The 12,998-nt window shown below is 53.4% G+C and overlaps 1 protein-coding gene across 6 annotated transcripts in view; it reads left to right on the top strand.

Annotated features, from left to right (window-relative positions):
* Positions 1-12,998, top strand: part of CTIF (cap binding complex dependent translation initiation factor) — a 316,461-nt gene that overhangs the window by 68,753 nt on the left and 234,710 nt on the right. For all 6 annotated transcript variants that reach the window (XM_070452588.1, XM_070452587.1, XM_070452584.1 and 3 more), the window contains one exon: positions 8,423-8,624. In XM_070452588.1, the coding sequence (XP_070308689.1) occupies positions 8,445-8,624 (180 nt within the window). In that variant the 5' untranslated portion in view covers positions 8,423-8,444. The remainder of the gene's footprint in view (positions 1-8,422; positions 8,625-12,998) is intronic.

Raw genomic sequence — 12,998 nt, 5'->3', positions numbered from 1 at the left:
CAGCAGCATCACCTACTGGGAGCTTGTGAAATATGCAGCCTCTTGGGCCCCACCTGGGGTCCACCGAATCCAAATCTGCATCTTAACAAGATCGCCTGTGATCACTGCACACGTGCAAGTTTGGGAAGTGCTGCTGTGGGCCGCTTTTCATAAACTATTTTGACCATGCATCACAGAAATAAATATGTATTTCCGTGATATATTTAGATGAGACAAAATTTCCATGAAACAATAGTTCCACTTTTAATGTGTGTTACTCACTGGAATTTTCAACTGCGTTCTACCATTTTAATGCTGAGATCGTGATTTTGTCTTGTGTGTGTTTAGCCATGTCTGACTCTTTGTGACCCCATGGACTGTAGCTCACCAGGCTCCTCTGTCCATGGGATTGTCCAGGCAAGAATACTGGAGTGGGTTGCCATGCCCTCCCGCAGGGGATATTCCCCACCCAGGGATCGAACCTGTGTCTCCTGGATTTTGTCTTACACTCAGTTTATTTTGCAGTCCACAAAAGCCATGGAGACTTGTAGTTAGAAAAACAGCGCCACAGCTAAGCCCTGTCTGATGTTTGAGTGACAGAGGGTTACATTGGTATCAGACATGTGGAGGACACCAGGTGTCCTGACTTCTGCACTGGTAAACAATGCTGATATCTGGGGTAGCGTCCAGCTCCTAGTATTTCTGAACTTCTCCACTTCCGGTGGTTGAGGGTCTGAGGCTCCTGTACACAAAGGCCTCTTCCGAAGCCCCCTGCTTTTCTGGGGTGAACACCAGAGTCCCGGGCCAGCACTGGCACCGGTGGCTGAGCGTGAGGGCTGCAGGTTGAGGGGAACGGAAGGCATTCTTCCTGAGTCCTGAGTGTGCAGGAGCTGGAGCGTGGGCTGGACTCGAGGGGTGGCTTGGCAGCAGGACGTGGTGAAGGGGGTGCCCGTGGCTTCCTCGGGGAGGGCTCTGGCGCCCTCCTCCCCTGGCAGCTGGCCTCTCTCCTCCCGCACTCCTGGTGGGGCAGCCCGGCCTGGCCCTGCTCTGGGGGCTGCAGGCTCTGCGTGTAGGTGGCAGTTGTCAGCTCTGTATGGAGGCGGGAAGGGAGAAGGGCAGGCCTTGGTGTGGAGCAGGGTCATCAGGAGCGCCTGCTGGAGGGGGTCCAGGTGGGGGACTGAGGCCCAGTGGCTTGGGAAAGGGGTGCTGGAGAAGTGGTGGGTAGATGCGATTCATTCAACAGTGAGGGAGCAGTGCTGACTGGCTGGGCCCTGCCGCTCACCACAGCTCAGAGGGGCCTGCCATCCATCTGTAGAGTTGCTGTCCTGCTGGGTTCAGGGGGACAGACCCGTGAGTCCCCGGGGTCACTGAGCTCAAGAGCCCACTCCCTGTAGTGGGGCCTGCGGGCCAGGAGGCCAGACCCTTTGTGGAGCCGAAAGCCGGAAAATGAGCCCTGGGCTTCCTCTCTGAGGAAGTCCTGGGCGAGCTGTGTGCTGAGGACCTGTGGCGAAAGGGTCCACTGGAGGGTGAGGGGTGCAGGGCTCCCCTTTCCAGGGCCTGGAATTGTTGGGTGCCCCCAGAGAAGAGCTGGCAGGCTGTGAAGCAGAAACTCTCATCTGGTTGGCAGGTCACTGAGCTGGTCCTGGGGGTTGGAGAGGAGGTAATTCCTCTAATGCTTGGCTGTTCTTAAAGGGATTGGCTACATTTACAGCTGCTAATGCCATTTGTCACAGGGCCGGTGGGAAAGGATGCTGAGAGGGCTGGGATGGTTCCAGCTTCTCCTCTCTAGGCCCTGCCTTCTCCTCTAGAGCCCTCGTTGAGAGGCGGGCAGGCCCAGAGGGCTGGGGGAGCGAGATTCCTGACTTCAGCCGGAGCAGCGTCAGCAGAAGCGCCTTTGCTGACACTGGTTTCCCAAGGAACCACAGCGCCCCTCAGCCTCAGCCCCTCTGTGCCCACCCGGGCCCCGCCTCCCGCCTACAGGCTCCGGGGCTGCCTGCCTTTTACAGCAAAGTGCGGCCTCAGCACTTTCCCCATGCCTGCTGCCTGCCTTTTTGTTCCTGGGCATCCATCACCTGGCAGGGGCTGGAGGCAGGGCCGGGCAAGGAGGGGGCCCTGAAAGGCTGCAGGGCGTGTTCCTGAGATCTGGCCTCAGCCCCACAGACCACATCTTGGATGGCTGCAGCTGGGGGAGGTGTTTTTTCTCCTTGTCCAGCCTTGCCTCTCTTTCTCCTTCCTCTGGGCCCAGCCCCCTTTCCACTTTTCACTGATCATTAAAACATAAGCTCTTCTTGCTGGCTCTCAGCTTACTCAGCAGCCCAACTGTCTGGGGATTTCCCATCCTGCTCTATGCTTCCCAGGTGGTGTTAGTGGTGAAGAACCCACCTGCCAAACAGGTTTGATCCCTGGGGCGGGAAGACCCCCTGGAGGAGGGCATGGTAGCCCACTCCAGTATTCTTGCCTGGAGAACCTCATGGACAGAAGAGCCTAGTGGGCTGCAGTCCATGGGGTCGCAAAGAGTTGGACACGACTGAAGCGACTGAGCGCATATCCTGATCTTACTGTGAGTGAAAAGCGGAGCCAGGAGGAGACCCCAGAGCACCAGCAGGAAGGGAGCAGAACAAGTCCTGGAGAGAAGTATCTCTTTATTTCCCTGGTCTCCTCCAGCCTGGAGTTCACTCCGTGCCTCCTCACTGTTTTTACCTTAGAAGTAGAGTGGTCCTTCTAGGCTTTTCCTCCAGAGAATTGCAAAAGAAAGAAGAAAGCAAGTGATGTTCCTCAGTCGTGTCTGACTCTTTGCGACCCCATGGACTGTATGTAGCCTGCCAGGCTCCTCTGTCCATGGGATTTTCCAGGCAAGAATACTAGAGTTAGTTGTCATTTCCTCCTCCAGGGGATCTTCCCGACCCAGGGATCGAACCCAGGTCTCCCGCATTGCAGGTAGACTCTTTACTGTCTGAGTTACCAGAGAATTGCAAACAAGAACTTAAATAGATACTTGTACACCCATGTATGTAGCAGCATTAATCACAATAGCCAAAGGTGAGAATAGCCTGAGTGTCCATTGATGATAAACAAAATGTGGTCCATACATAAATCTGTTATTGTAACACAGTGTATTATTATTCATCCACAAAAGGTGTGAAATTCTGACACATGCTACAACATGAATGAATCTTGAAAACATCAGAAGTGAAATAAACCAGTCACAAAAAGACAGATGTTGTATGATGCCACCTAAATGAGATATGCAGAGGAGTCAAGTTCAGAGAGAAAGTAGGGCAGTCGCCAGGGGCTGCGACAGGGGATGGAGGGCTGTTTAACGGGCACCAGGTTTCTGTTGGGATGATGACAGTCTTCTGGAAATAGATAGTGGTAGTGCTTATGTAGTACTGTGAATGTACTTCAGTTCAGTTCAGTTGCTCAGTTGTGTCTGACTCTTTGCGACCCCATGGACTACAGCATGCCAGGCCTCCCTGTCCATCACCAACTCCCAGAGCTTGCCCAAACTCATGTCCATCGAGTTGCAGATGCCATCCAACCATCATCCTCTGTCATCCCCTTCTCCCGCCTTCAATCTTTCCCAGCATCAGGGTCTTTTACAGTGAGTCAGTTCTACGCATCAGGTGGCCAAAGTTTTGGAATTTGAGCTTCAGCATCAGTCCTTCCAATGAACACCCAGGACTGATCTCCTTTAGGATGGACTGGTTGGATCTCCTTGCAGTTCAAGGGATTCTCAAGAGCCTTATCCAACACCACAGTTCAATCTTTCGGTGCTCAGCTTTCTTCATAGTCCAACTCTCACATCCGTACATGACTATTGGAAAAACCACAGCTTGATGAATGTACTTAATGCCACTGAATTGTACACTTGAAAATGGCTACAGTGGTATTTTGAGTTATATGTGTTTTACCTCTATTGAAAGTGGGGGAGTGAGTGCCTGGCTGATGGCCTAGGAGATGGATGATGTAGGCGCAAATCTCTTCTCTCCCGCCTCCCTCTTCTCCGGTAAAGAGAGAAAGCTCGGGGCTTTCTTCTGAAGGAGGGACTTGCATCCTGGTTGGGGCTCATTGTAGAACAGACAAATGAGCCCGACCAAGTGATACCCCAGGAACAGGTCTCTCTGGGGGGAGAGACACAGAAGGAGGGGGTCGGCAAAGGGGCGTCACGGACTGTCTGGTCACCACTGTGGGCCGCTGGGCTCCGTGCCCTGGGTCGCCCTGTGGGACCACGGAGAAGGCGCCTCAGCTTTATCTGAGAGACTGAGAGGGAGGGTTTGTCCCCGTCCAGGGCTGCCGCGGCGGCTGTCAGCTCCCCCTGCTCCGAGGTGCCCCGTGTCCGAGGAGCCCTGGGCGGCTGAGGGGACGTGCCGTCGGGCTGCGCGGGAGACCCTGTCTGGGCCACAGTGATTGGCGTGGAAGGCGGTCTCCAAAACCAGCGACTAGCGTGGGGTCTGCTCCTTTTCCCTCTGGGCACCAGGATTCTCCAGGGTGGGAATGTGTCTCAAGCCCCCCCCCTCACCCCTTTCCTCAGTGAGCCAGCAGGGGGTGATTTCTGCCCCCTGCCTCCCTCCCGGGACGATGGTGTGGCCCCGTGACAGGCCCATGAGAGCCTGGGAGCCCCAGCAGGGCAGGGCGGAGCCGGCCGTGTGGGCGGAGCCGGCTGTATAGGCGGGGCAGGGCACTCGGTCCTCCTGGAAACATTCCTGGCTAGTTCCTACAGAGCCCAGCCCTCTGCCCGCACCTGAGACGGGAGCCAGAAGCCCGTGATAAGATCTGAAGTTCTTCGAGGAATCATGGGCGCGGCCTCAGACACTGGCCTTTTCTGCAGGCGGCTCCTTTTCAGCCTTCTCTGGGCACCAACCTTATCACCCTATCCTGCCGAGGCCGGCCGCCTGCCCAGGGCCGTGTGTGAGCGAGGCACGGGGCCCAGCCCTCTCGAGCCTGCAGCCCAGTGGAGGTTAGGACACACACAGCGCTGAAGAATTCACTGGGCTTTGCAAGGGCGGTGGTAAAAGGAGTGGGAGATTTCCTGAGGGCCTGAGCAGGCTGCCAGGAGGTGGGATGATAAAGCCCAGGAAGCTCAGCTCCATGCTCTGTGATGACCTAGATGGCTGGGATGGCAGGGGCGAGAGTGGGGGTGAGAGGAAGGTCCAAAAGGGCAGGGATGGTATACATATACCTGATTTTGGGCTTCCCAGGTGGCGCTAGTGGTAAAGGATTCCCCCTGGCCAATGCAGGAGATGTAAGACGCGCAGGTTTGATCCCTGGGTGAGGAAGATCCCCAGGAAAAGAACATGGCAACCCACTCCAGCATTCTTGCCTGGACAATCCCATGGAAAGGGGAGCCTGGTGGGCTACACTAGTCCATGGGGTCATGCAGAGTTGGACACGACTTAGCACACACGCATACCTGATTCACTTTGTTGTGTAGTAGAAACTAACACAATGTTGTAAAGCAATTAGATTCCATTAAAATAAAAAAGAGGGAGTGAGGTGTAGGTGGACCTGTAGCTCCGCTGTGTGTTCTTGGGCAAGTGACTTAACCTCCCTGAACCCTAGTTTTCTCTTTTTGTATCAATCGGATAGAGTTACCATGAGGGGTAAGTGGATGAAGGTCTATGGAGTGCTGAGGAGGATGCTGGCCCAGGCTACATGTGCAGATACATTAGCAGCTCCTGTTATTAATAGGGGCTGTTGTATTCATGCCCCTAGGCTGAGACTGGGTGAATCCTTTGCCCACTCGCCACTGTTAAAGTCGGGGATTGGGCTAGTTGGCACTGACCTCTAAGGTTCTAGCCCCTCGTGAGTATAAGGACCCCTAGACTGGGCAGGTGGAAGGAAGGGGAAATTGACTTTGGGTGAGGGATACAGTGTGAGCAAAAGCACAGAGGCAGAAAGAGTGTCCCATGTTAGTGGTTTATTGCCACAAACTTAATGGCTTGGAATGATGCCTGTTTATCATCTCACAGGGTTGGAAGTAAGAAGCCCCTCTCGGTATAGCAGGAAGCTGAAATCAGAGTGTCGGTCAGGCTGGGTTCTGTCTGGAGGCTCTGGGAGACGAAACTTGCCCCTAAGTTCAGGGCTTGTTGAATTTACTTCTTGCTGTTGCAGGCCGGAAGCACTTTTCCTGATCAGTCATCGACCAGGGATGGCTCTCAGCCTCTAGAGGCTGCCCACGATCCCTGCACACATTCCTTCTCCTTCAGGCAGGCAACTCTGTTTCTCCCTCCAGCCTTGGATGTAAGGGGCTCATGTGATTGGGTCAGGCCCTGCTGAATACTCTGTCTCTCTTCAGATCTGCTGACTTGGAGTTTAATTACATTTACAGAATCCTCTCCCAGGAGTTCCTAGGTTAATGTTTGATTGAGTAACTGGGAGAAAGTGTACGCTCAGGGTCCTCTTGAGTTCTGAAGCCTGCCACACTTGACTTGCATCCAGGACAAAAAGCAGAGTGGCCAAGGGGTGGGAGGCAGCTGTCTGAGCGGTGGGGTTGGTGGTAGGAAGAAAGTAAGACCACTCTGGGCCTTGAGTGGCAGGTGGAGGAAGTGGCCCTTGCACCACCAGGCACACTTATTTCAATCTGAGCAAAATGCCTGCAGACGCACCGCCACCTAGGCCTCCACCCCTGGGTTCCCCGACTCTGAAGAGAGCACCCAAGCCTGAAACCACAGGCTTCTCCCTCTGGGGCAGGTGGACACACCCACGAGCCCCCAGGTCACTGAGCTGAAGCCCAGCATGTACCCCCTGTAGCTGGTCTGGGGTCCACGGGAGCCTGGGTCTCGTGCAGCAGCCAAAAGCCAAAACCTGAAGCAGGAAGTCAGCTGGAGAATGTGGGCCCGCCGGGGCAGTTCTTCCTCCCCACGGTCAACAAAGCCTCCGGGGAGCCTGGGAGGGTTTGGGGGAGTCAGCCTTCATGGTCTCGCAGCATTTCTGGAACCCCTTGGGCCGCTTCTTGTCCTGTTTTGGATTCATTACGATTAAAAACTCAACAAAGCCTTAAGTATTGGTGAATAACTGTGTCCTTAAAAAGCTCTCAGTAATCCAAGATTTTGAAATTCAAGTGTTCTTTTAAACATACCAGGAAGTTGTCTTTATTACCCACAACACGTTCGAGGTGCCGAAAGCCCTTTGTGGTCTCAGAGCCTCGCGCATAGTTACTTGGGTCTTTGTGTATCTAAGGGTGGTGATTTGGTAGAAGACTCTTGTTCTAGTTCTGATGGTGAAGCCGTGTGCTTTCTCTGCTTTTTCTGCTCAGCGGACTCCCCCTGGAAAGCCCTGATTTTCAAAAAGTGGAAGGGATGCCAGACCATCTTTAAAGCCCCTTCCTGTCGGGAGCAGGGGTGGCGGGTGTCCCTGGTGGGAAGGGACCCAGTGATAAGAGTGGTTCTAGCTTTCTCAACTTCCAGGTGGGCTGCGGGGAGCTTTGAGGGCAAGAGTGGACAATGGAGGTGTCCCTGCAGGCCTGGGCCCCTGCAGCTGCTAGGTTAACCAATCCTGTTGGAGACGGACAGCTTTTTTTTTAAGCAATGCCTCAGGGTATAGAGGATCTTAGTTCCCTGCCTAGGGATGGAACTCGTGTCATATGCAGTGGAAGTGCAGAGTCCTGACCCCTGAACTGCCAGGGAATTCCTCCTAGGGACAGCAGTTTTATTGGTGGACTTTAATATGTATCCATGGAACACTGGTCAAACTTTATGTCAAGCTTCTCAGGGAGAGGGCCTGAGCTGTTAATGAGGGTGTCATGCTCCTATGGAGGGTGACCAGGCAGTGTCCATAACTGAACCATACCCTCCCAGACAACCCGCTGGGCCTTACACATTGTATCATTAAAAGCTAGTCATGTCCTTAGAGACCGAGTATAGCATGTATGTCCTACTGGACACACCATTAACAGGGCTGCAGAATCACATTATCGCCTACCGTCTTCACCAAATTTAGGGATCGTCTGGAACATATGTCTTTGGAAGGAGGTATTCCTTGGAGGCCCAGGCCCTTTAAAGCATTTGTGTGCCTCAGTGCTGAAGTCAGGGACATAGACGCCTGTGGTTGGTCTTATTCTGCTTTATGATAGATTTTGTTACCTCCATGTTGGAAAATGGGGCTGGGGTGGTAGGCTGGGTCCCATTTTCCGCTTTCTCCTGAGTGGTAAGATCTAGGTGTGAACTGACACCCAGCATGGCCCCAGTTACGATGCTGGACAATTAGGCACAATACTGGCCCTTCCCTGGGCCTGAGTCTCCTTCTCCACCCCCTGGGAGGAATCACAGCTTCCTCTCCACTTGCTAAAGGCCAGCCGGCGCCCCACTGACTGCTCGAGGTCTTGGGAGAGGGCAGGATGGATGCGGGAGTGCCTCCGGGAGGGGGGGGCTTCTCAGGTGGGGTCCCCATCTCTGCCTCCAGCAGCGTCATCTCACAGAGCCCGTCTGTCCTCTGCCTCCCGCAGCCCAGGCCCCTGAGCGGGAGGGATGGAGAACTCTTCAGCAGCGTCCGCCTCCTCCGAGGCTGGGAGCAGCCGCTCCCAGGAGATCGAGGAGCTGGAGCGCTTCATTGACAGCTATGTGCTGGAGTACCAGGTGCAGGGACTGCTGGCCGACAAGACGGAGGGTGATGGCGAGAGCGAGAAGACGCAGTCCCACGTCTCCCAGGTAACACCGCCCGGGAGGGCACGGGGCTTGGCAAGCTCAGAGGGGTGCTAAGGGGCCCTCGCTCCAGGCAGCGTTGTGCATCCCTAGATTGCCAAGGTGGGGGTGGCCCTCTCTGCCAGAATGTGGGATCCAGGCAGGAAGCCCCTGACTGTGCACTCCTGGCCCCTCTGACCCACCGGTTCCCACTCTGACCCCACTGGGCAGCTCAGGCCCAGCAGAATCACAGTTCTTGGAACCCTCATTTATTGAGCACCTGTTGTGTGCAAGGCACTGCTCCCTGACCGCCACAAGCTCATGTTCTAACAGACATCTGATGATTGAAGCTCATCCAAAGGCACACCATCAAAAGTCTATCACTTCTGAATATGTCCTCTGATGTCGAATACAGGCAGTGGTTGGCAGCCAAAGGATCGAGTCTCTCAGGCCTCACCCAGGGCTCTATGTGCCAGACCTCGTGACGCACATGAAGCCTTCAGACCAGAATCTCGGGTCTGAAGCTCTTGAGCTTCCCTGCTTCTGGCCAGTCTGTGGCAGCCCTGGTGGAAGGTGAACTCTGCTGAAAGACTGTGGGTCAAGATTTGGAAGTTTCCAGTTCTCCAGAGTAGAATGTGAACCATTAAGGGAAGTGACCATGTCAAGTGCATCTCTGCTGAACATGATAAATCCTCAGTAGATCATTGTTCAAGAGTTGGTTCCAGATTGCTTCTAGCTGCCTGTGTGACCTCAGGCAAGCAGAACCCTCAACTTCTCTGAGTCTTGGCTTTCTTACCTGGTGAATGGGGATGATCCTGCTGTCTCAGGAATGTTGAAAGTTCAGAGGTGATAAGAGGCTCAAAAACTCCGGAGGAGCAGAGTGTTGTCTGTATCTGGAGGTTCAGGAGGGTCTCTTCTGCTCAGGGTCTGAGGCCCAGCATACATCTCTTATACTTTTCCACCCTCAAGCCCAAGGCTCCTCTCACAAGTAGAGAGGAGCCACATGGGGCCCCTGGTTTGGAAGAAAGCCAAGTGCAACTGTCTGACTCGCCATCTGGATAGGCAGCAGATCCAGACTCTCCAGCTTTTAGAAGGCCAGAGTGAACTTGTGGCTTTCCTGGAACTCAGGACCAGGAGTGGCCCTGGGAAATTCTGAAACCAAAACCGTGCAGCTCAGATTGGGACTTGAACCCACGCTCTTAATTGAGATCACAGGCTTGTCAAGACTTAGTGAAGCTCAGGTCCTTGATGTCTTATCACAGAAAGAATCCACTGAGAGTCAAACTGATACATAAGAAGTGGGTTTATTTAGAGTGAAGCATACTCCACAGAGTGTAGGCCAGCTTAGAGGACCAGAGGCCCTGATATATGGCTTGGTTAGTTTTTGTGGGCTGGGTAATTTCATAGGCTAATGAGTGGGAGGATTCCAACTCTTGAGGGTGGGAGGAAGGGCACGGATTTCCAGGCATTGGGCCACTGCCCACTGTTTAGCCTTTTATGGTTAGCTCTGAACTCTCATGTTGCGGGTGAGTCTGTCATTTAGCTAATATATTACAATGAAGATATAATGAGGCTCCAGGTCTACTGCCATCTTGGATCTAGGTAGTTCTGATCAGTTTTTGTCATGTCCTATGACTATGTGGCTTCCCTGATATGTGGACTGTGGGGCTTCCCTGATAGCTCAGTTGGTAAAGAACCCGCCTGCAATGCAGGAGACCCCCGTTCGATTTCTGGGTTGGGAAGATCCGCTGGAGAAGGGACAGGCTACCCACTCCAGTATTCTTGGGCTTCCCTTGTGGCTCAGCTGGTAAAGAATCCCCCTGCAATGCGGGAGACCTGGGTTTGATCCCTGGGTTGGGAAGAACCCCAGGAGAAGGGAAGGGCTACCCACTTCAGTATTCTGGCCTGGAGAATTCCATGGATTTTCTAGTCCATGGGGTCACAAAGAGTCAGACGCGACTGAGTGACTTTCACTTTCACAACTATGTCATTCTTCTCAAGGTTGTGCCCTGCCCCCTTCCCTCCTGTTTCAAAGCCATGGTGGTGCATGCCTTATCCCCATTGGAGGGTAGGGAAGAGAAGATCAGCCCTGAGAGAGAAATGGAAATATATGTGATGCTTTCCTGGATGTCCTTGAAGTTCTAAGATCACAGGTAGTAGTGAGCCTGTAATCTGTTCAGTATTCACACTGCAAGTGTGTAGTGAACACCTGCTCTGCACCTGGCACTGTCCTAGGACTGTGTACCTGGGAGTGAGCAAAGAGAGGAAGAGCTCACCCCTTGTGGCCCTTATTCCAGTGGTGGATGGCAACTGCTATAGGGAAAAATAAATCAAGAAAATGGAGTGTGAGGAGTGGTGAGGGTCAGGAGTTGTTTGCAGTTGTAAATGGGATGTCAGCAAGATGTCATCAAAGGAGGTGGAGGCATAAGCATGCAGATGTCTGGTGGAGAGGCTGTCCAGACACAAAGGATGCCATGTGCAAAGGCTTGAGCTGGCAGAGTTGTTCAGCAGAGAATCAGGTGTGGCTGGAGCAGAGAGAGAGGGAGTTCAGAAGAGATGCTTGAGCGAGGAAGAGGGGTAGGGTAGATGTGCAGGGCTGAGCCTTGAGGTCTGCTGCATTTATAAAGCAGGGATGTCAGGAGAACACAGCAAAGGAGACAAGGAGGAATGGGCAATGAGGCAGGAGGGAATCCAGGTGAGAATTCGGTGCTGGAAGCCCCCCGGGAGGATGGGTTTCAAGGGTGTGTGGGGCGGGCTGACCGCTGCTGCAGGCCATGCAGGAGGAAGACTGAGAATAACCCTATGGAGCCACCAGGGTAGCTGGTGACCCCAATTGGAGGGATGATGGTCCACTGGTGGGGGCAAAGGTCAAGGAGATGAATTGAACATGAGAGGTGCAGGTCCTGTGTCGCAAGAGTTTTGCTGTAAAGTGGGAAGGTGTGTGGTTCTGGGGGACGTGAGAGCAAAACCGGAGCATTCCCGACATGCTGTGTGTTGATGGGAGTGGTCCAGGGCAGAGGGGCTGGTTACTGGAGCAAGGTCTTGAGTAGATGAGAGGGCCTGGCCTTGGCTTCAGCCCCCCCGGGAGAGGCATGGCACTGGTCTGGCAGGTGCTTCCTGTCTCCCCCACACTGTGGGGGACTCCGGTGGCCTCCAGCAGATCATCCCCTGAAGTTTTCTCCAGGTGAAATGGGCTCTTCCAAGAGAGGGATCTCAGGAAGCTGTGAAGTTTCACCCTAGGGGAGCGCTTTGTGAGTGGTAGAATCTCGTTCCCATTGGGGAGAATTTGAAAGGAGGGGCCTTCCCAGTGCCTCTGCCCTCTCTGTTGGGACCAGCTGAACTCTCAGGACACAGAGCCTCAATCTGGGCCCTGCACTCCCAGCTTCTACTCCTGGGATAGATTGGGGCTAGCCATGCCCGGATATCCACATCTGGAGCAGCTGTTAAACAGATGTTAGATGTGAGGCAGAGTGTGGAAAACACTTGCACCATCTAGATGCATTCCTTAAACCGCCTGCATTTCCTGAGGTTTCCTGAAAGAATGCAAACACCTGGCAGGATCCTGGGACCTGCCTGTGTGCTGCTGGCCAAGGGTGGTGCATTCCAGTCCTGCTCCCACCAACTACCCCCACCCAACCCCAAACAGCTGGAGTCCAAACTCCAGGAGAGGGGGCAGCTGTGGCAACTCCAGGCAAGGCCAGGGTTAGAAGTGTCTGTATGACCACTCTTTGAAAAAAATACAGTCTCTTTATTGACACCACTTAATGGGAAATCTTTCTGCTAAAGCACTTTTGCTTGTTTTTATTTAACCTGATGACTGTTTTGAAGGGAAGCCAAACACAGAAACAAAAAACCTCAGAGAATGTCCCAGGCTGCCAGTCTGCAGTGGTGTTTTGATGTTTCTGGGAGAGAAAATTGTTAAGAATCTTGGAAACCTTGAGAAGACTTGAGGGAGTGAAGGAGAATGTTGCTTTTCAGTGGGTGAGGCCATTTTTTAGGATCTGAGAGATAAGCTGACTCTCAGGAAGGTCATACCTCAGGATGCTTGTATAGTGTGTTTTCCCTGCCCCTCCCCCACCCACAACTAGAAAGGAAAATGAATGAATGGATGGATGACTGGGAGGGAGAGAAGAAGAGAGAGAGGTTCCTTTTTATCCTAGATGAGTAACCCAGAGAATGTATGTTCTAAGTTTCCTGACATGTTTGGGATATCAACTTAAAATTATCCCACACATTTTAAGAGCGCATCCCTTCCAGTGGATTCCAAGGCTGCAAAGACACATCCTTAAAGTTGTACTCACTCTGTCCTTGGGAGGGAGGAAGGTGATGGCTCTATTCTGCAGAAGAGAAAAACTGAGATGCAGAGATGGGACATAGCCATACCCCACTGCTCGGTAGTGG

The sequence above is a fragment of the Odocoileus virginianus genome, chromosome 22 (assembly GCF_023699985.2).
Source record: "Odocoileus virginianus isolate 20LAN1187 ecotype Illinois chromosome 22, Ovbor_1.2, whole genome shotgun sequence".
NCBI classification, from domain to species: domain Eukaryota; kingdom Metazoa; phylum Chordata; class Mammalia; order Artiodactyla; family Cervidae; genus Odocoileus; species Odocoileus virginianus.
The sequence above is the reverse complement of the archived record's forward strand: the minus strand, read 5'-3'. Positions and strand labels throughout refer to the sequence as shown.